General features: G+C 39.1%; 1 protein-coding gene across 3 annotated transcripts; it reads right to left on the minus strand.

Annotated features, from left to right (window-relative positions):
• Positions 1-1351: 1351 nt before the first annotated feature.
• On the minus strand, positions 1352-24846 carry PLG (plasminogen). Of its 3 annotated transcripts, none has more exons than XM_014874253.2 (19): positions 24729-24846; positions 21437-21572; positions 19212-19318; positions 16070-16184; positions 15087-15226; positions 14379-14499; positions 14121-14239; positions 13101-13263; positions 12386-12513; positions 11461-11626; positions 10545-10708; positions 9470-9618; positions 7938-8031; positions 6296-6416; positions 5495-5569; positions 5008-5148; positions 3833-3939; positions 2857-3002; positions 1352-2075 (listed from the first exon to the last, which is right to left on the minus strand). In XM_014874253.2, the coding sequence occupies exons 1-19, from the start codon at positions 24775-24777 to the stop codon at positions 1914-1916; spliced, it is 2403 nt and encodes an 800-aa protein (XP_014729739.1). In that variant the 5' UTR covers positions 24778-24846; the 3' UTR covers positions 1352-1913. The 3 variants fall into 3 exon arrangements, with proteins under 3 accessions (XP_014729739.1, XP_014729740.1, XP_088017878.1); XM_014874254.2 differs by having other exon boundaries at positions 14379-14496; positions 24729-24838; XM_088161752.1 differs by having other exon boundaries at positions 15081-15226; positions 24729-24838.
• Between the last annotated feature and the right edge of the window lie 2246 nt (positions 24847-27092).

A 27092-nucleotide genomic window follows, 5' to 3' on the forward strand; every position in this document is an offset into this window, starting at 1 on the left:
CACAGTGAGAGATGAGAGGTACACAAAGGGTCACCATGCCATCACACAAACAACGTGACCTCAGAAACCCAGCTGTGTTCTTCCTCTTGGCAAAGAGGACCAACAAACCGATGAAAGTGCTGTTTTGGGTCAAGTGTGCCACTGCCACCACGTGTGCTGGGTTTCTTTATCCAGTCTGTGCAAATGGTTACTAAAAATGTGGCAATTTTTATTGCCACTGACAGTCTTGAAGAAGGAAAAGATCACAATTGGCACTGTTTGAAGGGTTATGAGGTGAGACTCAGGCATATCCAGGCATTTCTAGCCAGCTTGGCAAGGAGAGCAGGGCCAGTGGTTTCTCTGTCTACAAGCCAGGTATTAACCATGCCTTCAAGAGTTCACATCTGAAGAGCTTAACAAATCAAAGTCCAAGCTGCAACACAGAATTTCTGTTGTCAGGGAAGCATTGCACAAATCTCTTGGCTGGCTTAATCATAAAAGTGGATATATATGCAAAATATGTATTTGTGCTCCGTGAATCCCTCTGACCAGACAGGCGGGTGCTGTGTGCTTTATCAGAGCTGCTCCTGCTCAGGAAGGCAACACCCTGAAATTATTCCATTTCCCAGAATCAGACTCCAGATATAGAAGCTTCAGAAATCACCCCACCACCTAACTATGCTTAATAGTTCTCATCTTCCTTTAAGGCAATGGGAGAAAAAAACAAACCAAATCAAACCAAAACTCCTAGGATGCAACACATCTCTTCTGCATGTGCAAGCATACAAAAAAATAAAGACAATTTTAAAATGACATGCAGCTTGGCTTGTCTGGGGGAGCGGAAAATGGACAGGACAAATCCCACCTCAGGAATGAGCTGTGTTACTTGGAATAGACTCAGCACACCCTGGGGATGCTGGAGAGACCCCGTGCAGAGCTGGGGGTCTCCAGATGCCTGTGAGGAGCTCCGTGGTTTCTGTGCAGGGAGGAAGGATGTGAGAGGCAGTTCTTAGTCAGCAATCGTTTCACTTTGGCAAGCATGAGTCAAGATTTTCCTGGGAAGCATTTTGAAAGCTGCACTCCCTATAACCACATCTCTACACAATCTTTTAGAGGAGAAAAATGTACATCTAACAGTTATGTAGTCAGATAATGTTATACAAAGAAATAAATGGGTACTATGGACAACACAATTTTATAAAATGTAGACGCCTTGTCACTATTTGCGGTAACTTATTCTCTTTTCTTTACTAGGGACTAACTTCAGGGACTAACTGGTTTTTATTCACTGTTTTATATCTTTGATGCAACATTTATACTTTTGCTGACGTGTATTTCCATGACGATAAAAAATATGAAAACACAAGCCAAATGTGTTTGCTTCTTTTTTTTCCCCATCCCATAGTATTTAATGCTATCAAATATATCTAATAAAACTTCACAGGCATACAAGACATGTACTGTGAGATTCTTCTTTGGTTTGTAGCATCAAATTGGTAATAGGTTCAGACAACTCATAGAAAATAAAAAGTATTCTCATTTCTTCATATGTTAGAAGCACAACATCTTGAAAATGATGACCTTAAAAGAAAATGTCATTGTAGAGCTAATAAAAACTTAAAATGCAGGTGTCTAGTTACAGTTAAAGTTGGGATTTTCAACATGTATTTCAGAGGTGGGTAAGTCTATTGTCAGACACAGCAAACAAACCATAGAATATATAGAAAGAGGGTAACAGACTCTTAGCAAACAAACCATAGAACATATAGACAGCTGGGCTTCTTGGCAACGACTATTACTTTATAGCAATTTTAAATGGATGATCATATTTATTTTGCTTTCTTATGAATGATTGTGGCTTTAATATTGCACTTGGAATCTTGTATTTCTGACGTGCATGCTGCTTTCCAGGAGAGGGCAGTCTATATCCAGGATCAGTAGCTTTCCATCACATTCTTAATCCAAGGAATATAGTTGGAGACTCGAGCATAAACACCAGGTTTCATGGGTTGAGCACAGCCAAGGCCCCAAGAGGTGACTCCATGCTGGACAAATTTATCTTGGTCCAGACAGACTAGAGGTCCTCCACTGTCCCCCTAAACAGAGAAAGAACAGGATGATTTCTTCTTGGACAGACCCATGTGGCCTTCCCACAGAAGGCACAGAAATAGAAATACCTCCTACATGTGAAGGTCACAGTAGTTACAAGGAAACATGGGAATTCTAGCAAGGCAAGAGTTCTCTATGCACGTTGTTGAACACTTGTTGTTAAGTCCTCTTCATGTCTCCTAGGCATTACATTTATTTTTTAAGTAAGGGGATTTATTGAGAAAGAATCTGATTGCCCCCTTTAACTTAAACTGTGCTTCCTCCCTCAGTCTCTTTTCTGAGGTATTCATGGTTTCCTGTTGTTACTAGATGATCCAGTGGCACTGATACTTGGAAATTCGTAGTTCCTTTGGCCCTTGTTTTGCCTGCATGGCAGGCTCCACTGCACCCTTCCTTGACTGCTAACTGAGATGTTGTTAACTGAGCTAGCTTGGCCATTGGAGGTTATCTGGTTGAGGCTAGAAAGGGGATCTGGGGAAAGAAAACCAGACCTTTTGGCATTCTAAGCTGGCTTCCGTACACCTGACTTGTGCAGCTGTGCGTTACCATGTGCTCTGGAGGTCAGGCTTATCTGAAAAATTGCTTCACTTCCCAGCAGCACACAAGAGAGCAAGGAAAGAGCAGACTACATGGGCATTTTTCAGCTCAGGTACCACGTGGTGGAGTAACAACCCAAGGATCATTCTGGGCTTTTAAAGCCCAAAAAGCAGTGCCCTATTTGATTTGAATGTGCTTACAGCTGACTCTGATGCTCACAGGCTTACTTACCTGGCAGGTATCTGTGCCACCATGAATATTCCCAGCACAGAGCTCGTGACTGTTAACTCTGCCATTCAAAAATTCAGGGCGATTGCATATTTTATTCTCGATTACAGGAAAGCCAGTTTCCTTTAAGTAGCCCTCACCAGGAGTACCTTTGCAAATAAAAATGAAACCAAAAATGAATGAATGACAAAGGTAATTATCATAGTCACAAACCAGAAATATCAGGATATGGGTAAGCAGTAAAATCAGCATAGTGTGCACTGTGCATACACTTCCCCAGCACAATATGAAGATATACCAAAATCAGTAAGCATTATCAATATTATGATACTTATCACCCTCTACCACCCACCATTGACCTTCCTGTTCTCACAGTACATCCATGTGGATCCAGTACCCACAGACACTTGTGGGAGTCATTCCCAAGCCATTTTACTTCTCTTTATCTGAATTTTCTGCGGAAGAAATTAGGTAGGAAGCAAGCAGTTGAAAATGGCAAGATGAGCAAGGAGGCAGCAAAGGTACCAATGCACTTCTCAACCAAGACAGAATGGGAGGTTTTGAAAATGAGGGCTGTGTTTGTGTGAGACAGGAACCAGCCTGGCTGGGAGGAAGAATCATTCAAAAGAATGAGTAAACTCACATTTATGTGATTAAGAAATAACCTAAATCTAGAAAAACTTTCCTTCCAATTGGGCAAATGCCCACTTTGGGGAAAAGCATGTGGACTGAGAGAGAAGTGACTCCTTAGCTCAGCTTCTCTTCTTGTAGCATCTATTTAGAGGGTTTCAGTTTATATGGCATTGAAAGGTTTAGGAGAATCAGTGTCAGAGAGAGACAGTGTAAAGTTTGGCAGCACCTGGTGAATTTTGATGAAATAAGTTTTTCTTGTGTAGGGCATAAGAGAGGGCATTCTTTGGATACAAGCATATACCAGTCTGCAAATATGGAGCTTTTAAATGTGTTAATGTTGTCTCACCTTTTGTATCCCCCCAGCCTGTCACATAGCACTCCTCTCTTCCTCCTAACACAGAGTTTTCTTTTGGTAAACAAACTGGGATTACATGATTATTAATGACTGCTGGTCTGAAATGAACAAAGAGGAAAAATAATTAACACAATCATACTTAATACTACCTTCAGGTTTCTAAAAAGATTTTATATATATTTAGCCTTTTATAATTTAAATCCTTAGTTTCAGTTAAGGTTTTTGTTCTGACATGCAAAATTGCTTTTTAGGCTCTAAACCCACTGAAAGGGATACATAAAAAAGTCTGAAATGGAGAATGACATAAAAAGAACCAACATTAATCCAAGACAATGCTTTGACTTAGGCTAATGCATAGCCAACAGAACCTAATTACAAAACTCCTACAAAGGGTATGATTTAGTGGCATTTAACGTCTAGGTGTTAGCTTGCTCTTTCTGCATCCAGTCTGATTTTAAATGACTCTATGTCAGGACACCTAGCACACAACAGAACCTAAGTCCATCTGTCTTGCCTTTGGGTGCAGCTAAAGCTCATTTAGAAGACCACATTTTTAAGTTATCCCTGCATCTGTTTTGGACATACACTGCAGCCACAGCAATGAAAGCATCACACATTCGCAGATGGACAAATTCCTTTTGATTGCACAGTTCCACACAGAGCATTTCTGATGAATGAAAACAGATGCAAGAAGGGCCATACCGGGCATGACATCAAACTCTTTGCCTGCCCAGTGCTGGAAGAGGAAATCTCCCCACCACAGCATGAAAACAGCATAGAGTGGCATCCTCTCATCCTCATTAGCAACATGCTAATGTTGCAGGTTTCAATTGTCATCACGTTAGCAAGGTACAAGCATGTAGAAACACAGACTGAAAGCTCCTCTAGGCATTACCTCCTCCTATTCTGCTGCCACTGCCTCACCTTCCAGCAGCTGACACCCAGTGCATTTCCAGCCTGGCTAACTGTCCCTATCCCTCCTGCCCTCTGAAAGGCAGCCTTTCCCTTTCTGAAACCCTGGAGTTTCTGCAGAGAGGGAAGAAAGAGGGGGTCTCAAATCACTAATTGAACACAGAGTGTGCAGAAACACTCATTTCTACAACAGCAACCACTTTTTAGTCATCTTGTCCCATCAGAACAAAGGAGTGCTTCGAGTAAAAAGGTACCTGCTCAGTTTGAGCAGAGCAATATCTGCTCCACGTGGCCCCTTGAACAACCTCTCTACATCACGGATTTGCACTGATGGCTCTGTTGCTGCTTCTTTGTGTAATCCAAGGTATACTTTGTATGCAGCTGCCCGTGAGGACCTATTGGAAATGATGGCACATGGTGAGCTGATGAATACACAAACCAGAACAGAAACAATTTACAATGATATTGAGCACCTTGCTCTATCAAAGCCAGATAGCCAGCTTTGGAGTAAACTTAATCCCTTATAATGGCATGTAAAATCAAACTGGCAGAAGTTATCACTCTCACTCTATTTTACAGTCAAAATTCAGCTTTAATGAATGACAAATAGACTTGGCTCAATTCTCAACTGCTTGCAAGCTGTTTGCAACCAGCTTGGGCTAGCTATTTGGTCTCTTGTTTCTTCTGTTATTTTCTATCTCGTGTAAGAAGTTGCTGGTGCAGACTATAAATGATACTTACTTTTCTAAGCAGTGGGCAGCAGTAAGAACCCATTCAGGATCTATCAGAGTTCCTCCACAGAAATGCAGGCCATAACTGTAATAGAGCAAAATGTCATGAAAAGGGCAATGGTTTAAGATGGGGAAGTAAATCCTACTGTAATTTATCAGGTAATATTTCTAACATGTGTGTTTTTACAAACTAAAGACATTATTCCACAATTTTATTAAGAAATATTTTGCTTTCCTTGAATAATGTTTCTTACAATGACAGTAGGGTTCTGCAGACATTTACAGGAAGCCTTGTATGAAAACAGCTAGATCTTCATTCTTAGTCAGCGTTTCTGTTACTGGAAAACCCTGTGTGCCATGAAGTTCACCATTTTGGAGGTTTTTACTTTTTCTAGCTCTAATCACAGTCATAAATCTCTGCAACTGGCCTTGACTGCCAGTTTTATTAATAATTTTGCCAGTAGGATCAAATACTTACATGGAAGGACTGATCAAGAAGTCTACTAGCTATACTGTTGATTTTATTCACTGGAAACTGATTCTATTGTAGAATACAGCAACAGATTTAAAGTCATTCTGCCTTCTACTAAAATATTTTTGAAATTTACAATTAACAATTGAGCATCTTGGTATTTGTCACAAAATAGAGCATTCTTGGTTGTCTAAATGACCTTCTTTAAGAATAGCACACACAATGTTTAGCCTTGAGTTGTTTTTGAATTAAAATTAGGTTAGAATGCTTAAACCACTTACTGTATTAGAGGCAAGGTTTCCTTGCAGTAGAGTCTAATGCAATGGGGGATAACCATACCTGGTACGGAGACTGATCTGCCAGGGCCAGGAGTGTGGATGTGAAACACACCCTGCCACAATCCTTTGAGCACACAGCTTTGGTCTGAACTTGGATTTTCCACATTCATACTGAGGAGGAGCTTCAGAATAAGAAAAAAACATCACTATAAGGAACTTCAGCAATTTCACATTTCACTGTGAGCTCAGTAAACTAGAAGGTGAACCTGTTACATTTCTCAGCCTCTGATTCTCTTCAAGTAATTCTATACCATACATTACAGATATTTTGTTATGTTACCTTCATCTGGAATACCTTAAAATGCCTAGTACATTTTTTTTTTCGTGTACAGTTCTCAGTGACCAGCAAATTACACACGAGTAGCTCTACAGTCAGAAAAAAAAAAACAACAAAAAAAAAACCCAACCCAAAACAAAAACGGAAGGAGAAGAAAAGGGAGAGAAATAAGAAATAAATTATCCTAATATTCTTAAATGGACTCTTCTGGACGTCAGCAGTGCAGAAGTTGCACTGGCAGGTGTTTTAAACTAGTCTTGGTGGTACAGCATGTGAAATTCTAATGCTGTCTCTGACGAACAAAATTTTGTCAGCTCTTATCTTAGGATCATTTGGCACTTCAGATGTCCCTGAGTTATTAAAAAATATAGTTCTTATTTGGCCTTGGTGAACTTCATCAACACAGAATTTAGAATTTTGTCAGCAAAAAGAGCTAACTAATGAAATTAAAGGCAAAAGCCATGTTTCCTCTGTTCTTTAGAAGACCATCTCAACGAAAAAAACCACTATTAATTTAAAGAAGAAATGGATCATCGAAATAGAATACAATAGTCATGTGAAAATGTGATTTTTTTTCCTTAAGAGTCGCAGCCCAGCATGTTCACTGCAGTACTACTTTCAGAGCTCCAGTGTGTATATAACAACTATATTTTTCTTGTTTGCTTCATTTTTGGGTTTTGATCTGAGCACATTTTCTTCTGCTCACCACTGAGGGGGTAAAGCAGAAAGAAAGTCACCATTCTTTTGAGAGCTACCTCTCTTCCTAGCATAGTTTTTGTTGTCAACAGTCATGAAATGACTGGAAACCAAAATGTTATAAAACTTTATCATTGTACACTTTGTTGTACCACCTCATTCAGAGCTTGATTACTACTAACAAAGACAAAGGGGCATTTGGTTAAATATTTAGGGTCAGATGCATTTTGCAGACATCAGATATGGTACAATAACAGAGGAGGGACAATCTGGTTGTCATCCAGAACAGAACCAGAGCCACATGAGCAGGCAGTGCAAACGTTTTTCTGGTATAAGAGCATGCCTTGTCCAGCAAGGCCACAGACAGAGTCATGCCAGGAGATTAGGCTGGGGCAGGGAAAATTTCTGCTGGAACTGCTTATTTTGAAGCACATGGCAAACGCCCATGAGCTTCAGTGGCCTCCATATCTCGTGGTGTGTTTGGGGCTTTCAAGGAAAACCAATCTTAAGTCGTCAGACAGAGACCTTGAATATCACTTCCCAAGAGCCTTAATTTCCAATCTAAATCTACTGCACTTGGATCAGTCTTTCAGAATAATCACTGAGTATTCTCCAGCTGTTAAAAAAAGGTACAGGAAAGGGAGACACTAGTTTTTAAAGGAATAATTACGGCACTTGGGAATGTCACAGTACTCCCAGGCTTTTCTCGGGTCTGTTGTGTAGCACCAAGGTCCATTCACATCTCCATCAGGATTCCTGCAATACTGTAACAAAGAATAAAGGCACCAGCTATTAACCAGGGCATAAAAAGGCCAATCAATTAAAGATTCAAAACAAAATTAAAAAGAATTTGGGAAATATTTTTAATTTATATTCTTATAAGTGATTTCCAACTCATTTTGTCAAAATTAATATGATTTTTCCATTTGCTCTGTGAGTTTGGAAAAGGATAATAAAAATCAGACTTCTTCAATCATGTTCAGACAGTAAGCTTCACTAGGGCAACCTTGGATCTCTGAGGTCTCAAAAATTAGGAGATCTTGTCTTTGGATTAAGCTTTCTAAAGCACAGAAAATATCTACGGCTTTCCCTGCAGTTAATAGGAGCAGTAGGATCAGTCCTGAGGTCTTTTCACACCCACTCTGGCTGCATGAGTCAGGGACAAGTGAGTGTTGTGTAAGCTGCTCTTGCTCAACCTGGTGATGCCTGTGGTGAGGCAGGGCTGCAGTGCTCACCCTCATGCAGGCGCTGGTTAGCTGAAACACTCTCTAGGATTTTCCTGGGCATACTGACTGACCTCTGCTCAGCATAGACACCACACACAACTGCATGCTACCTTTTCTAGTTCCCTTCCCTATCCTGAAACCTATCCCATGTCTTAGAAAAAAGGAGAAAATATTTGCTACCAAGAGCCCCTGACAAATGCAAGAACCAAGAATTTATGACAGGCAGCTTTTTAAAGGGAGTTTCCCCAATCTCTGCTGGAATTCACTACAGGGTAGGTGATGCCATCAAAGAATTGACTAAAGCAAGTTCTAAAGTCATCTACCTGGTAAAAAATTAGTTCAAGCTGTCAACATCAAACAAGCTCTTTATATCACGTACAAAGCTTGTCACAAATTGGGCAAATATTGTAAATGGGATGTTACAAATCTAAAGAACTGGTGATGAGCACATTTGTTAGGACTAGGGACACTAAGGTTAGAAAGGGAGATTGCCTTCCAGGATGGTCAGGTACACAGCCTTGAATAATGGGCTGTGCCAGAAGCTGGAGGGCTGAAGGGGAATTACTAGGGGATGGGGGGCTACAATCCATCAGCTATAAATCTCAAGGGACTTGCACTGAACATCAGATTCATCACCATCTCACCTGTCCCTGGTACTACTGAAAATTAGGACACCAGGTGATCAGACAGAGGCACTGCCCACAGACCAACTCTGGTTAGTCCTCAGTAGTGAGGAGAAGCAGGTGCCCATCTGAAGCCCCTTGACTGTGCTGCAGAAGCATTCAGTAGAGCTTCTGGGCATCTCTGTGCCCCACAGTGACCACACTGGTCATGTCAGCAAGAATTATCATGAGCGGGTTTTTGGATTGAACTGAGGAAAAGAAATTAACAAAGACTTGTCACCAAATGCTTGCTGAGGAACCCTGAAAAAGACAGGCAAAGCACAATGAAAAGTGTTAAATGAACAGTTGTTTACATTTTTTTCCAGTCCTGCTCTTGGATGCGTTTTGGGAGTGAAGTAGTCGTGGCTATGAGGTTTCTGAGAATTCCACTCTTGACAAGTCCTGCCCCTTGCAGTTTTTGCCACTGTGCCACGGTAGTCTACACCATTTCCAACAATGCAGTCTGTGAAAAATGAAGGAAAGGAAATGGTTGTTAGCTGTGAGCTGTTGCACCACGTCCATACTTGATGGTGATTAAGCAGAGACAAATTTGAGGAAATACTACAATTTACACGTCCTACATATTATGTGGATGAGGAAAGAAGGGTTACTAACAATGATGACTAACAATGATATTTTAATTTCTTGCATCTTAAAAGTTTTCTTCATGATCACAAAAGTTATAAATCAAAGAAGCTTACATTCAGTTACTCTTTCATGACTACAATCAGGACTATAAAGACCAGGCATTCATAAAGTATTTTCCTTGCAGACACTGATATCTGTCTGATGCCACATTTTACAGTATGTAAAAAGCAGTAACACGTATTCAGCCAAAATTATTAACTTCTAACCAGTGAAACGTGTCATAGCAAAAAAAAAAAAAAATTTAAAAAAGAAAGCTACAGTACACTAACCATCTACTGCATAACAGTGTTGCATCTGAACTGAATCAAAAAACAAGCCAACTGCCTTCTGATGGTAAGTGGAACCCTAGAAACGTGAAAGCATGGCACAGGAAAAGACTTTTTGGAGCAGGTGCCAGCAAAACGCAATCACTGTTCCATTTTCTGTCATTGCTAGTTGCTCTCCCACAGTAGTGTGGATACTAGCAGCCATCTGCTTCCTTGTGTTTCCAATATTGCCAGATGTAGCAGGTAAAAGACGTGATATTAGTCTAAAAGCCAATGCATTCCCTGCTATCCAATCCCTGCTATAAAATTCTACAAAATTGCTCAGAAAATGGAGAGTGGATACAATACTACATGAAATCTGTATTTAATTAGAGTTTCCTATATTTCATCTTCATTAGATTCTTGAAGATGTTTCCATAAAAAACAGCTTCCTGGTTATTCCTGGCATTTCTGGGGAAGCTGAAAGTATTCTCACCAGGGTTTGTTTCCAGTGTTGTCTGAGGAGGCTTAGGTACAGTCGGTCCTTGGCCATGACACTTCTTCAGGTCACAATACTCCCACCTCACACTGGGGTCAGTGGTGTAGCACCATGGACGGCTGTCAGCATCTGGGTTTCTGCAGTAATTTTGGGTCAGGCCCCTACAAATGCAAACATATTATATTCCTATCTGTGCCACTGCCCTGGGGAGAGCTCAAAAGAACATTTTAGAAAGCTGATCTGCTACAGAGTTAGCATATATAATTTATCATGTACATTCTGTCATGGGCCGTTGAAATAGTTTTTTCAGCAGAAAGAAATCAGGACACATATATGGAATATTTAAATATGCCAAATACTTATTCACTGATTAACACTTGCACTAGAATATAATTTAAAAATCAAGATAGGTAAATGTATACATGTATAGTAAAGATAGAATTAATTTTATTTTTTCAAATAGGTTAAAAGCTTTCAAAAAGGAATAGTTTTTTGCATTTTGGAAAAAATAAGTAAATATTAGGAATAAGAAAACAATCCATCCCTTCCTCAAAGTTTTAATGACTTGCAGACTAGGAAGCAAAGACTTAAACTCATGAATAAAGTAATGCATAAAAACAGTTAATTTCAACATAAGAGAAAATTTATGATAACTATTAATTGCCTTAGAAGCAATGTAGAAACACGCAGTTAATTAGTCTAAAGTATAATAGCGACAACTGTGGTTTCTTTCAAGATAAGGTTAACAAAAAATACTTCCATGATAAATAAAGAAGAAAAGGAAGGGATTATTTTTATCTAGTACACTCCCTTCTCAGCTTTATAATCATTGTTGTGCAATGGTGATGCAAATCAAAACAAGCTCATGAATGGCCATTGTCCAATGAAATCTGGAAATGGGAAATCCACATACGCATTTGGGAAGTTCTCTGCTGTTTTGTTGTGCCGGTGAGGTGACATTGAGCTCCAGGCTTGACATTTCTTTCCCGAGAGAGTGAAAGAAGCTGTACCACGATAAGTCACCCCATTGCCCTGATAGCACTCCTCAGTAACTTGAGCCTGCTCAGGCACATCAACAGCTGCAGTGAATAACAGAAACCAATCTCTTGCATCTTAATACTTTGACATTTATACTTGAGCATAGAAATACAACAACAAACAACAAGCCAGAGTGTTTCATTGACCACCACAGCATGCTCTCTGTAATACAATCCTTCTCAGACAGTAGATCAAAAGGAAGATTTCAAAAGATGTTTGCAAAAATTTCATGATATGCTAGATTAAAATCACTTCTACATAATTTTGCTGTCACACTTGGGGATTTATTTCAGATAACAAGCCAAATAGTTAACATATGGATCAAATTTTTTCAGGATGGGGTCTACATGGTCTTTGCCATGGACATACATGTGGAACAAGACTACCTTGTGTAAGGAGAATTTTCTTTTTATTGTTTTCTGTGGCATCTTGGTTCAGTGTTCCTAAATTATCTTAGCTTTTGCTACAGATTCAGTTTTTAAGGAACTGGCATTTAAAGCTAACTAACTTCTCCATGGATTATTTAAAAATATATCAATCGAGGTAACCACGACTGGGGCAAAATGACAAGACTTCTGTTACTGCAGTATTTCCTGATCTGAGTCAGTAGCTGCCTTAAAACCTTCTGCACTTAGCCACCAGACTGAACACACCAGCCTGGGCTCCACATCAGACCCAGGAGTACAACTAGACACAGCAATGCCAACAGTGACAGCAACAGTGCCACTGAGCAGAGTTACACAAGATTTCTCAAAATATACCATGATGACCCTTCACTTCCACTTGTCTCCAGCTCTTACCAGGGGCCTCTGGCTTGGTATCACAGGAGGGGATGTTGCAATATTCCCACCGGGCAGTTGTGTTGGTGGTGTAACACCATGGCCTCTTCTCACCATCGGGATTTCTGCAGTAGTTTTCATCTAGGCTCCTAAAACAGAAAACTTGACTGATAAAAGTCTCTCACGGAAATCTACTAAAGGTTATGAACAAAAGGATTGCTGCCTAGTTTACTGTTGTATTTACTGATAGGTAACTGCTGCTCTCATTTACTGATGCCATCTGTTACACGAATAATTGCAATTCACTGGTGTTTTGGATGTGCTAAACCAGACATCTGCTCGACTGATGGATGAATTAAGAGTGTGTAGTACTTTGAGGTCAAGAGTAGCACAGCAGAAAAAGTCTAGGGTGAAATAATCTAGCCCCAAGAAAATATCATAACTGTACTATTCTTACTCCATATGGTTTCATCTGAGCAACCATACAGTAAAAGGATGAAATGAGGAGGGAAAAAGTCAGTGAAGCAGAGCTTGAAAGTTAGAAGAGGAGACACCAGTATTCAAGAACAAAGAAGTCAATAAAAAGAAATGTATGAAGACATTGAAAATAGGAGATCCAGCAGGTGATGAATGCTGGTGTAACTGAAGAAATTTGCAATATAGATGAAGAAAACGGAAGTAATTTTGAGACTTGGTATTTCTCATGGACACTGAATAACAGAGGAGTTTCACTTACTGGCAGGGATAGTTTTCAGGAGTGCGAGCGTGCCTGTGGGGAGATTGAGAACTCCAGTGCTGACAGGTATTTCCTGATTCAGTAACAGATATTGTGCCTCGATAGTCTTCTCCTCTCCCTGAGAGACACTGACGGCCTGGTGCAGGAGGTGGTGGGGGTGTTGCTGTTACAGAAAAGGGAACTGAAATTAATCAGTGTCTTCTAGATACAGTAAAAACAAAACCAACAACCACTCTGAACTTTATAATTATGTGGGCTTTTTAGATTTCTTTGCAGGTAAGTTCTAAGTACCAAAATATTTGAAAAGTCCAAAAGGCAGAGAAAAAATCTAAAGATATCTTTCTTAACTCTTCTTTCTCCCATTTTGAGTTCTTCACAAGCAGTCAGGCTGCCAGAAGCGCATTTGCATCTACCCTTTACAGCAGCCAGGATACAATACAGGATAGAAAAGTCAGGATATGAAAATGCTATCAGCCTCATCAGAACAGAGTTGGAAAGTGAGCAAGTGGTAATGCTGTGAAGAAAACTGGGGTGAAAGTGTCAGCCCATCTGTGATACAGAAAGGTGCACATGTAAAACAGACATACTCTGACTGTGAGAGACAGTGAGGATAAGATGTAGTGAGAAGTCCCAAGGAAAAGTATAAATGCAAGGACAGGTGGAAAAAAAAAAACTGAAAAGGTGGAGAATGTATTTGGAAGAGCAAAACAAAAGCCAAAGTATTTTCAGGAAGAGTGAAACTTCTTGGCATCAAAAGAGGAACATCAGAAGAAACACCAGAAATGCCTGATCATAGAAAAGCACATCAAGGAAGGGAGATGTGCTCCAGAGAAAACCATTAGAAATGCCCATGACAGAAATGTCTAGCCTGAATAAAGATATCAGAAATTCATTTCAAAGTGATTAATTTTTTTCTTTGAGGAAATTCAGCTGTCTTTTATACTTTTCTATCTTTGGGACCTCTTCTGCTCTAGATCCTCTCACCACTGTGACTGGAAGAAGTCTAGAAATCAGACTCACTGCAACGAGGAATGTCACAATATTCCCAGCGTTTAGTTGGACTGGTAGTGAAACACCAGGGCCGAGGTTCTCCATCAGGATTACGGCAATAATTGTTCTTCAGATCCTTCTCTGGAAAACTGAACCAGAAAAATAAGATTTTTAGGTTTTATGTTTTAAGATATGCTACCTAATAGCTGTAACAATTATCCTGTCTGGCGCAGGGTGGTCTTCAGCCCCCCATTGATGATGAAGAGACCATCACAGAACCTGACTCACTTTTCCGGGAGGTATCCATGAGAGTGAGGTTGCTGGGAGTCCCAGCGCTGGCACTCAAGCCCAGATGCTGTTGTTGCAACTACTCCATGGTAGTTTTCTCCACTGCAGTGCATGCACTCTACTGTAGGAATAAGGCAGAATAAGGACAAGAGAGACAGAAAGCCCTTGATGAACTAGTCCAGAAACATTCTCCCTCATCTCACACGAAGCACAAGAGCCTGATCATAGCACAAGGCTGAAACACAGTCATTTTTTTTGGCAAAGTAAAAGCTTATTTTCCTTGGTAAAATGACTTTGTACTATTCCATTAAAAAAAAAAACCCTGAACCAGCATTATAGACTACAGGCTTTAAAAGAGCTAAATTGAATCTATTAAGATATAATTTTAAATCTGTGCTTTGCTACTGTCACATTTTATTGAGTTTTGCACTAGCAGCTGTCATTTGGTTCAATTCTAATTTTATGATATATGAATACACCCATATGCCTTTTTTTTTCCTAGGGGAAAGAAAAAGGACTTTGCATAGCTGTTTTCAGGGTCTTTTGATATCTTCCTTGTTGATGTTGAAAATGCTTTGAAAAGTTTCATGTTGAACTAAATTCAAGCTTGAAACAAATGCAAAATTGAAAATAAAAGTATCTAAATAACCTCACATTCTTGAGCACATCTTGCAAAAAATGGAAAGAAGTCAGTATATGTACCCTGACCTTCACACTGAGGGATGTTACAGTAGTCAAATCTGGTATCAGGATCTGTTGTGTAACACCAGGGTCCCTTTTCATCCCCATCAGGATTTCTGCAGTAGTTTTCCTCCAGTCCTGCTTTGGGATATTTTTCAGGTGTGTAACTGGAACAGAATTAAATGGGATTACAGAATAAGGAAAGTGTCTCAATTATTCAGCTGAGACATTATTTTTATCCTAAAAATAAAATCTTTATCTGGGGTCAATTTTGAGATGTTGTCTTTAGAGGGACCCCTAATTGTTACTGTGTGCCATTGCTGCAGTATTACAATGATAGACTTCAGGAAATACAGTGCCTTTATGGCCAGTTATGCCTCAATACTTGCATTTTCTTTAGCTATTGGTTTCCAGCAGTTAATGTTCAGTCAGGGTACCATGTGGCATGTAGTGAACCGTTTCCTCTGGGATACGTTCCTCGGGAGATGCAATGAGAACATATTTCTGAAATGGGAGAGTCCTCTGTAACCTGAATGCTGTAGCTTCCAAACAGAAGGTTACTAAATAAGCCCAGTTCGGTATTTTTTATTAAATACAAGAAATACTGCCTTGGTAATTGTGGATTCGCTGATAAAATGATGCACCTCCATCTCATCTGCCACATGTTGTACCTTTGGCCAAGAGAAGAAGTTCTTGCTCTGGTGAGATTACGGAAAAATTCTGATTTCAGCAGAACCAGATGTTTCCCTGTCTAGTGTTTTGCTCATGTAGAGGCCATAAAATGTAAATGCAGCTGCCAAGGCTGACAGTGTCTCTACTGATCATGTAGCCTCACTTAGAGGTCTCTGAGTAACAACTCAGATTAGAGAATGATCTTATTCTAGATAGGTATAGAAAAATATTTTATAAGGACATTTCTAACACCAAAAATGGCAAGACAAATTAACATATATGTCTGGCTTGACAAAATTTCAGAAAAAACCATATAAACAAATATGAAAATATCTTACTTTGGTTTATGTGGGACATTATCAGCCCACTTCTGGCACCGCACGCCTTTCTGAGTTTTGGCTTCTGTTCCTCTGTAATCCACTCCTTTTCCCTCCTTGCATTCTAGAAGATAAACTGAAATGATATGTGCTTAATCAGTATCATGACATATCCATTGGATTCTAACATATACAAAATCCATTTTCATGCTAACGCACTTAAATATGTTAGATTATATTTTGACTTTCTTACGTTCCCTAAACTAGACATTTTGCATTGTAAAAACCCGCTAGTTAGCTGATGTCTAAGTTGACTTAATTGGGACTGAAAAATGCATGTGAAAGTAAAAAAAGTTCTACACCAGAATTCCACAGAAATAAGTGTAGCACAAGCCAGTTATTTTTGGGAACATGCCATAGTAGATTTAAATAATAAAATATACTTTAAACATTGAAATAGATAGTATAACAAAATAGAAACACATTCGCTTTTTCTTACCTCCTGTGAGATTATTATAGTTATGCACAGTAGTTAAAATAAAATCTTTAAAGGCATCACCTGAATTCAGCTGAAGACAAGACAGCTGCAGTTTAGGGACAATCACTGTCAGGTAACGTGTCCTGTGGCTCAGAAAACTAAGTAGGAAACTCGTTTGCCATTTCCCTAGGGAAGCAATCTGTCTTTTAGGTGGGGAGCTGGTTTGTCTCAGTGTCTTTAAGTAGTGTCCAAACCGAATACTGGTAGAGACCCAGTTTTGTAACAGTTTTTCTCAGCATCAAAGCTGACATAGAAGAAGAAGCTTAACAGAAATCTAGAGAAATAATGCCATTTTACACAGATCTAGCTTGTCTAAAGTGAAAATAACTAATATTTTAATCCAAAATATGGTTCATCTTTTCTGAGGGCTAATAGTTTAGACCTCATAGATGCACCTTTAGGCATGCTTTTATTTCAATGTATATTTAGAGGTAAGTTTACTCTAGAAACTTTAGCTGGAAGCCATTCGGATCCCTCAAACAATTTTGCAATAAAATAACATTAAACCCCTCAATTACTGAACATTGAATCAGTCAAGTGCTGACTCTTCTTGTTTGTGTAAACTTTTGACCGTTTATATAACCTTTAGGGCTTTTCCTTTCTGATGACAAATGACTAACTTTGATCCCCAAACTCAACCCGTGTCCCTTGGGTTAACTATTTCCAGACAGATATGTAGGTAACAATTCCCAAATGCACCTTTAATTCTTGTTATTTTTACTATAAGTCAGAGAATATTAACTTTCTCTTCTATAGAACATACTATAGAAAAAATCACTTCTGAAACTGAAAGTTTTATAGTAATTGTCAGCCTTTGTGTTGAACAAAATGATAAATAGCAACCAGGTCTCATCAAGTAATTGCTTCGACTGAAAAAATTACAGTAAATAAAAAGACGAGCAACACAGACACCATCTGACACATACACAGTAGGTTGTGTTTTTGATATTCATGATACCAAAGTCCATCTTTTGGTTTCTGCAGGTAGAGGTGCAGTTTTTGGAAATTTTGGTTTTGTCAAACAACAGTTTTTCACACCTTTAGTGGCCTCAAAACATGTAGTAACAAATCTCCACTGAGTATTGAAGGACCATGTTACAACCTCAGGAAATCCAAGGGATGCCTCAAAAATAAACCAAAATTGCAGTCTAGCCACTGATCACAGTAAGCAAAACCCATACGATTATTTACATACAACTTGCTCAAAGTCTTTCAGCTTTGTTACTTGTTAATTGATCCACTCAGTTTTCCTTCTAAATAGAAACTGCAGAAGTTTTCTTATGAAATCTTTCTTATTTCTTATTTCTTTCTTCTTGTGATTTATGGAAATTCCCACCTGCTTCTGTGTATAATGAAAGAGTTAATGTTCTAAACATTGAATTACCTGCAGAAAAAATGCAGCTGGCCAAAGGCTTCATAAATTATTAGGCTGAAAAGGACCCTCAGTTGTCTTTGGTTCATGGCCCCAGAAATAGCACATTTAGGTTCTAAGGTGGGTGAGACTGCTCAGAGCTGTGTCCAGTCAATATCTACAAGGGTGAAGGCTCCACAGCCTCTCTGGGCAATGTGTCCCAGTACTTACTCACCTCTCTGTGAAAAATTACTTCCTTACATCCACAGTGCCCAACCAAAATCTCATTTGGATGTTCAGCTACAGTCCAGCTAAAGCTGTTGAACTGCTAACTAAAATCTCCTTGCAGCTGCTATACACATAGCATTGTCATCCCACAGGGAAGGATAAGGGCAGGTCAACAGAGAAGTGAAGATGCAGTTCTCTGGAGCTCATGGGTATTTACTGTCAAGTTATTGAGATTCTTGCCTTTTGCTTAGAAACTGGCCCATCAAAACCACTTCATGATTTTCAGTAGCTGAGAACCTGGTTCATTGATGAACAGTTCATTGAGAACCCGGTGCTTTTGATGCACCTTTCTTTGTTGAAGGAGACCAAAGCCTTGAGATATTATAGTTTTCAATTTCTGAATATTTTCAAAAGTGTTAATTTTTTTTCTGAGTTATAAATCAGCAAATGGTAAAACACAATGTTAATGAAGTAATTTAACATGGAAGAGAAGTATTTGTATTCAGAGTTTACCACGTTATCTTGTATCTGAACGATCCCTAAGGAGATCTTGTCTCCCTTAAGTATTACTAAAGTCAGGGAACAGCACAATGAAATTTAGGTTACATTAAAAATAAACCACATTCTTTTTTTCCCTGTATATAGTGAGAGCTTCATGCTCAATAATGTAATTCAAAAGTAGTCTTAAAACTCAATTGTTTCCTTGCATCTGGCATAAGATAATAATTTTTGAAAAAGGATAAAAAATCGGATAGCTGTCATTTCTAAGAGACACACTTCCTATTTTCAGAAAGAATTAGAGACCATTTCTGTCAAATAATCCTAATCTATGACAAAAATATTCATAAATAAAATATGTACAAAGGGGAAACAGAAAAATTTACCATGTCAATTAATTACACCATAAAAATAAGAATAGGATAAAAATGTCACCAAATTAATTAACTGAAGAGTACCAACATCATACAATGATACACAAATACTATAAAAATTGATAATTTTTATCTGAACCGCAGTCCAATAATATAAAAAAGATATAGACATACTTCTTTTTTCGAAAAGAACTGCATTTGCTCTTCTGAATATCATTGCTGTTTTGGTGTTCTCAGACAATGTTAAACACTGTTGGTCTTTACTGGTAAATAAGAAGGCCCTGTTGAAATTAAGAGGAGAGAACAATATAAGAAACAATACTGAATATATGCTTATTTTCCTGAAAACATTTTGAGTAGTCAGTTTTGCTTTTTTTAAGTTTTATCAAACACTACAGTTCAATGATATTTAAGACTGATAAATACTTTAAAATCACTGAGTATTGCAGCTCACATTTTTGGTGGTGATTTTCACTCCTAAGTGCTCATATCAAATTTAGGTTGAAAGGGAGCTACAAGAACAAATTATACCAAGTGATAAAAGGTTTACAACTTGCCAGAGGTTCAATAGACCATGTTGAAGGGGACATATATACAAGGTACCTTGACCTTATTTCAAAAATATTAGTGGTCATTCAAGGAGTGAGACATTCCCCAGTATGCAGCAGTTACCAAGGAAGAGGTAAAACACATGACCAGGACCTCAAATTATCTTGTGGTAACTCTTCTGAGAGTAAGAATTTTATAAGTCATAGCCTTTTATCTTTTCAGCAAGTGCCTAGGCTGTAAACTGCAAAACTGGAACAGATGGTTTAGCCTTTACAATAGCATCTAAGGAAATCTTCTGACAGTCATTCCTACAGCCGGCTTTTCTGAACCAAAAAAAGAGCAATAGTAGCATGGCATTCAGTGGGTAGATCCATACTGGGGAAGCTGTTACCCCCAAATAAGCCAATTAAGTTGTCAGCAATGCTAAATTTGTAAGTAGGGAAGTAACTAAGGAGCACGGCCCAATCCACCTCTAAGGTGGGATAGAAAGTCTGAAGTATTGATCTGAACAGATTGGTCTGAAGCATCAATGTGAGGATGCTGCAGTGTTGGCCTGGGCTTAAGCTCTAACATTTTTCTTTCTTCCCTCAAATCCTTCCTGCTAGTTAGCATCTGCTCTTGCTGGATTGTAATAGATCTCATGTAATTAATCAAGGAGGCATTAACCTGATGTTGTTCCAGTGCCAAGTGATGGCAGACTTAGACCCTGGGGGAGAAGCTAAGGCATGATACTGTGTCTGAATATGCCTCAAAAGGGAACATTATTTCTCTGCAAACTGTCAATATATAATCTGAATATACAGACTTGCCCTCTCTGCCTTCCTCCCTACTCTTCTGAAGCACGTGCTACTGCAGCTCTGCCCTCTTTGTGGTTTTCAGAGTGAAGCTGGATCAAAGGGAATTGGTGGTATTTCATACAGTCAGCAGCCCCTGTTATCCTTCAGGGCTACACCTTTTTAAAATAAGTCCCCTTTTCTCTTTTGAGTTAAAACACATATAAGAAGTCAGCACCAGTGTATCCCTGCCTTGAATAAAAGCATTAAGTAAAACCAAGTGCTTGAAACAGCACTGCAATCACTGCTTCAAAAAGGTGTGCTGAGAAGTGGTAGATTGGAAAACTCCCCTGTCCTATATGTGCAGACTGCCTCCCACTGCAGTAATGGACATCTCACTGCTCCAGTATCCTGCTATTCTGCTGGAGCTCAATGGGCTGCAAGGCTTTGGCACAGGAAATCCAGAAGCCTCAGGCTCAGAGCAATAGCCTCCAGTGGGGCAGAAGCCTGAGCAAAGAACAGTGATACAGGCTCATCAACGCCATTCATGCTTTCTAGCCCCTTGAGCCTGGTTAATGCAAGGGCAGCGAGAGGACTAGGCTGAAAGAAGGGTTTAGAATCATTAAGGTTTAGGTGGCCATCTCTTTCTCAAAGTAAGTAGAAGTTACCTATGTCCAAATTCTAGTAAAATTCTGAACAATGGATTTATATGCAAGACAGTCAATGCAATGAAAATAAGCAATGCCATTATTGCTGTCCTAAATTTCCAAGAAATTAATTATGACTCCTTGTTGCAGGAGTGCAAGAGTCTTGATAAAACCATGTCAAGTTGGTTTGCAGCATGTCAAGCTGTGCATCAAGATATTGCAATGTTTTTCAATAAAAATTCAACATAACTTTCTTAATTTCTCTGTATCTCCTGTCTTCATCTATATGTCCTAGGCATTGTTTCCATGCATTTTTTGTTTTTCCAAAAACCCCCACATAGTTATAAGGAAACCCTTGAAAGTTCAGACTGCTGATAAAAAAGACGTATTGCTCCAATAAGAGATATATGCGGGAACCAGTGGAAATTACCTGCAAGCAAACTTCTCCTCATTTTCACATTTCTCTGCACATTCTTCATCACTATTTGCTCTATAAACTTGCTTCATTGCATTGAGCAACCAAGCTCCCTCTGTTCTCACATAGCGGTCTAGGATGCTTCCTTGCACTAAAAGGAAAAAGAGAAAAAGGAGTGAAAATAGGAATGATGATTTGATTTATTTCAAACTCTCATGTAAAATTCTTTGTCACCTAGTCTTGTGAGATCATCTAATTGCTGGAATAATGGGTGACAAAATATGGGTAAATCTAAAATGCCTTCCTGATATGGTAAAAGGTAGCATCACTGAGAACACCATGTAAGGCAGGACAGAGAAATGGCTTGAATAATGGTAACACAAACCTATGATATAAAGTAATGGGAGCACAGAAGATGACCTGAGGAGCACAAAAAAGTGAGGTGTTTCAGAAAGAAAATACTGGCCATGCATACTTTGGACATCTGTAGAAATGGGACTCAAGAAAGATGTGAAACAACATTTGTCCATTGTTCTCCATCTATCCACATGGAATGAATTCAGATTTATCAGTCACTTCCTTTCAAAGGCTCCTACTCTTAAAAGAAACAAACTACCCTCAGGCACGGGGGTTGTCAGATGTTCAGTTGGTAATTTTTGCAAAAACTCTGTACTGAATTTACTTAATAATCAAGGTAGCAGTTGTTGCCCTCCATTGCAATGAATTAACACAAGACACTAAACTGGTAAATAAATTCACTTAACAACCTCTGGGCTACAGCTGCGTGTCAAATATATAGGATACTAAAAAGTACAGCTATGTTTAATGGTAAACTCAAAAAGTGTTCAAGAGGAGTCCTCCTTGTAAAGGACTTGGGCATTTAGCACTTTCCTGTTAGAGTTCTGCAATCTCAGAATTAGTGCATATCACAGTGACTTTTATGACTTCCAGCTGCAGGGTCATGGAGTTGCATGAGTCCTATGATTTTTAGTTTCTTTATCAGTGGAGCATATGACTCTTCTGACGAACATTTGCTCTGGAAGTTACTTGTTCTGCAGGGTTTCAACCCCAAACAGACACCCTGGCCCCTGGTCACTGCAGGACATCTCAGCCCTGCTCTGTGTTTTTGTGCCTGGCCCTTATGCAATTGCAGAATAAAAGGCAGACAGGGGATGAACCAGACCATGACTGGAATCTCAGGAATAACAGCCATGGTGCAGAGAGGAACTTCTTCACTTTCTCTGACCCCTGTCGGTCTCAGCCATGGCCCAATGCCAGCAGGAGGGACAAAAAGCCTCCTTGTCCCTCAGACCCACAGCCTGTGGAACAATGGAACCCCATTGGGTTGTTCAGTGATGTCTTCCCAGCTGAGAAAGGCACCAGCTCCTCCCTTTCCTGAGTAACACTCTGTAGTGTGAAGCAGGCTCATATGTGTCCTGCTGTTAAATTCCTTCACCTGAGAGATAGCTCAGCCTGCAATTGGGTGTTTTCTTAAAGATCATTTTGTATCTACATGCTGAAGCTGGTAAAATAGGGATAAAAGCCAAATTATGCTTCTTCTCATACAATTGCAAAAGCATAGAAGTTACTGCAGGGGTTTTTCTGCATTTAGACAAGGGAAGAGTTCATCCCTAAGGGTTGACAGTTACTTTAACTTATGCATGGAAGAAAAGGGTAGCTGCTGGAAAGAATAAGTGAAAAAGAGCCCAATGAAATTTCCACTAGTTATTTCAAAACAAAAACACAGAGAAGAAATTAGTTTTGAGACAAAACATTAAACTAGGTTAAGACAATATCATAGGGATGCTGCAATGCTCTCGACAAGGAAAAGAAAAACAGGTAAAGAATTCCTATTATGGTACAGCTTCCATGCAAACTTAATTCTGCTCTGTTTTGACATTTTGCAATAATGTTGTCATTATTATTACAACATTTGATTTTAGAAACATTGGCAGGGTCATAATTTATTTGGGTCAGAAAAATATTTTTCCCCTTTCCTGTTATATTTCCATGGCAGGGCATAATACTTTAAAAAAAAGGAAAATACACAATCTGAATAAAAAAGCAGTAAATTTTCATGCTACCATTTTCCCTATACTTATGGTGTTTTACAGTGTCAGAAATATGTATTACTATCTTATTCAGAAATGCAAATATTTACTACCATTTGATAAAGGATTTGCAAATAAAAGTACAGTATCTCATATAAAAGCCCAAATTGTATATTTTCTCCCTCATATAAAATTCCTACTTAAGAAATGTATTTAATTTTACTGATGCTGTTCCTTTGCAAAAACAAAGCTTAGAAACTAGAATTTAAACAAAGATAAAAATTATAGCATTAAATAACAGATTTTTTTTTTAATGCTGGGCCATGTCTCTAATATTTCCAGCTAAAATCTACCCAAATATTTTCCTGTTACCTCTTCTTATGTTTTAAAACTGCACAAGTAAAATGTTTATTTCATTGCACCTTTATATGTGCATTAACACACTCATAACTGTATTTTCTAATGCAATCACAACATAATGTGTGGTTATATAGATGCCTGTAAGAAGCTGCGTGGTGTGAATCTCACAGTTCATTGGAGTCTAAGGTTTTCAGGACACAGAATATTCAATATGTATGAAACCCATATAAATATATTTAAAGAAACCAATTCAGTTCTTGTGTATTCCCAAATTTTTGTATCATCTTCCACAAAACCATCTTTTGAGACCAAAAATATTGCAGAAACTAACAGTGATCAGATTTGGTCTCCCTATCACATGGAATGAAAAATTCGCTGTTAAGAATGTGGTTATGAAAAAGAGTGAAACTGCAGTGTGTAGAACAAGCTTTCCTTTCCTTTGTGATTCTGCTTTGCACAAGCATTAACAAACTTTAAAGCAATCAGAATAAGGATCACAGTAGCTGGCAATAACATTAAAAAAAACCCCAAAACCCAAACCTAAGATAAAAGGCTGCTGAAACCAGAGGGAGCCATGCCTTTGTACAAGCCTTTGGCATGCTGCTTCCCAAGGGTGCCCCTGTCTCTGGCCATAGGAAATATTTGCTAGGAGCCCTTAGTTGCCCATGCAGACACCAAGTCTTCTCCTTTTCTGGTGTTTCTAATGAACACAACCCTGGAGAAATGACAACTCTCACTCTATTCAGCAGCAGCTCTTGCTGGCCAGCAAGCCCCAAACCCATCATTGTCCAGGGAAGTTGTGATGCAGGGATTTGGGAACCTACCTTCATCACATGGAGCTTACAGGGGTCTGGCCCCAGTCTCACCTAGGCAAGCAGAAGGCAAAGGAGTCTTACCTGAGCTGAGAAAGAGCAGAAGGAGAAAGGCAGCTTTGCTAATCCCCATTTTGGGCCAGCTTGGCGGGTGCTGGAAGTTGTGTGTGTCGGTGCTCGAAGTTTTATTGACTTGCACTGGAGTGAGGCAGCATCAAACAAACAAGGCAGGAGGATTAAGTTAATCATTCTCCCATGCTGCTCCCCCCTTGCCATGGTGTGGCCGTTCAAACAACCTTGAATTGGATGGATTACCAAATCAGATTCAATCATTTCTACTGGATGCTGTTAAATGCAAAGGCACTTTCTTGTTTTGCAGGATACGTTTTGTTCTCAAATGGTTAGGTCTTTCTCTACTAGAGAAAAGACAGGAATAATGTTGCTGGAAAGCATGGGAAATCATGTGTCCAGGCAGGATCTGAATTTCTCTTGACATTGGAGTCCCAATAGTAAATTCAGCCATGCATACCTGTATTGGTTTATAAGGAGCAACTTCTATTTAATCTCATAGTAAGCATGATTATAAGATTCACATATGATTAGCTCTGTAAAGTAGTTTAATTTTATTTTTTTATTAAAGAATTCATTTTCTGTTGTCTCATTGACCTAAAGTTTTCTCTTTTTTCTTCTATTTGGGAGTAGGACTTAATTTTAATTTCATTTAAACTTTAGATTTAAGAGGATACATTAGGTTTAAGAATCATAAGCAGCAATTTAGTATTCTTCCTTACCAGGCATCTAACCTCACACTGCATGCACAAACTCATTCAATGAGTGTGTCAGACTTTGTTCATCTGTGTGTTATCCTGATTTCAACATCAGCTCACTCCGCATTTCCCAAGCAGCCTTTACCTTGGAAAAGTTGCCCTGCAGCACCATTTCATGGCTTCTCTTGCTTGTTAACTCTCTGGTGCTGCTTCCAGACAACTTATTGAACCAAATATACTAGTGATTCACCAGAGGCAGGAGTAGGATGAACATTGGATAGTGAGAACAGACTTCAATGGACACTGCTGGATTATTCAATTCAATCTTCTTCAATTGAAGGCCAAAAGTTTAGAGAATCATGAGTTGCTTCTAAAAACTAATGAGATTATCCACTTCTACATCATCCTGCCTGTTTTAAGTAGAAGTTACGCTGTACTGAGGGCTTGAGATAAAGCTAGGAGCACAGGAGTAAATATGTGAGAGGCATTCTAGCATGAGAACCAGATTAGCTTGTATTTTATTGATTATCTGAAAAATTTAAAGCTGATCCTACTTGTGGTCCTATACTATTTTTTCTCCTGTAGGGTAGTATAATGCCACAGTATTTGGTTGTTTTCTGCGCTTGAATCTATTTTAATGCAACTTGTGAACAACAGCAAAGCATGGGTTATCTGTAGGGGCTTGGGAAACCACTAATGTTAGTCCAGGGAAACAAAGCAGAAGGGCCTAGGAGAGGAGCTGATTGGAGCTGGACTCAGCTCAGGGAAACATTTGAAGGTTGAGAGGGAGAATGGGTTGGATGTAATGCAATTATGTGTGGGATCAGGCTTATCAGGTTTTAGGAACAGTGAGTTACTCACTGGGAAAGAATGGTAAAACAAAGGAGCAGAACACCAAGTAGGCATTAGTAGCAAGCAGGCTTTTGAGAGCTATTCAAATCTGGTTTGGCTCCATGTTTTTAACAATCTTAACCCCATTTTCAATTCTAGCTCCAGATCCCGGTTTCCATCTCTCCTGCTCTAAACCCACCTTACTCCCCAGCTACAAACAGCATCTGCTCACCAATTCCTGTGCCTCCTTCCCATCAGATAGTGAGTGGGTCCTTTCCTTACTCCAATGCAAAATTTGTTTTCTGCTCAGCCCTGCCCTCTCCAGCATCTTTGGCACCTTCTCCATTTTTCTGTATCCCCCATTTCCACTGAGGTAGTCATTGGGTTACTGTGTTATGGTGCACATCAGGTGGTAAAAGTCTAAGAAAAAAAGCTGCAAAAGTAGGTGAGTGCAGCTGTTTCTGCTGCATGGAGAAGTTTGAAAGGCTGTGGGTCTTAACTGAGTTTGTAAAGCTCATCAATAAACACTATGTGTTAGACATTTTAATCAGATTAGCTTTTCCTACTGGTTTTCAAAACCAAAGAATCTAATTGTAGTAGCCAAAGGTTTGTTAACACTTGTCCAGGATTGTTTGGGAAAATTTGCATGCATCAGGTAAGCAAATTCTTTTGCACACTTTCCTCATGTTAAAGGTCTATATATCCTTCTTCACAATCGGTACTCCTTCCTTATAGTCTATAGTTGTGGCCACTTTTAGGCTTGGTGCTGGTTCTTCTCTCAATCTCATTGTCTCAAATCTGATTAAAATTCACCTACATTGGTGTGAAAGCTCTGAAGGAAGCAAAGAAC

Source organism: Sturnus vulgaris, chromosome 3 (genome assembly GCF_052056855.1).
Source record: "Sturnus vulgaris isolate bStuVul1 chromosome 3, bStuVul1.hap1, whole genome shotgun sequence".
In the NCBI taxonomy this organism is placed as follows: Eukaryota; Metazoa; Chordata; class Aves; order Passeriformes; family Sturnidae; genus Sturnus; species Sturnus vulgaris.

Coding starts and splice junctions, on each gene's coding strand:
- PLG (XM_088161752.1), bottom strand. CDS start 24,777: ATGGGGATTAGCAAAGCTGCCTTTCTCCTTCTGCTCTTTCTCAGCTCA. Junction 21,573..24,728: donor TCTGCTCTTTCTCAGCTCAG/GTAAGACTCCTT, acceptor TTTTCCTTTTAG/TGCAAGGAAGCATCCTAGAC. Junction 9,619..10,544: donor AACACTGGAAACAAACCCTG/GTGAGAATACTT, acceptor CATTTTTCACAG/ACTGCATTGTTGGAAATGGT.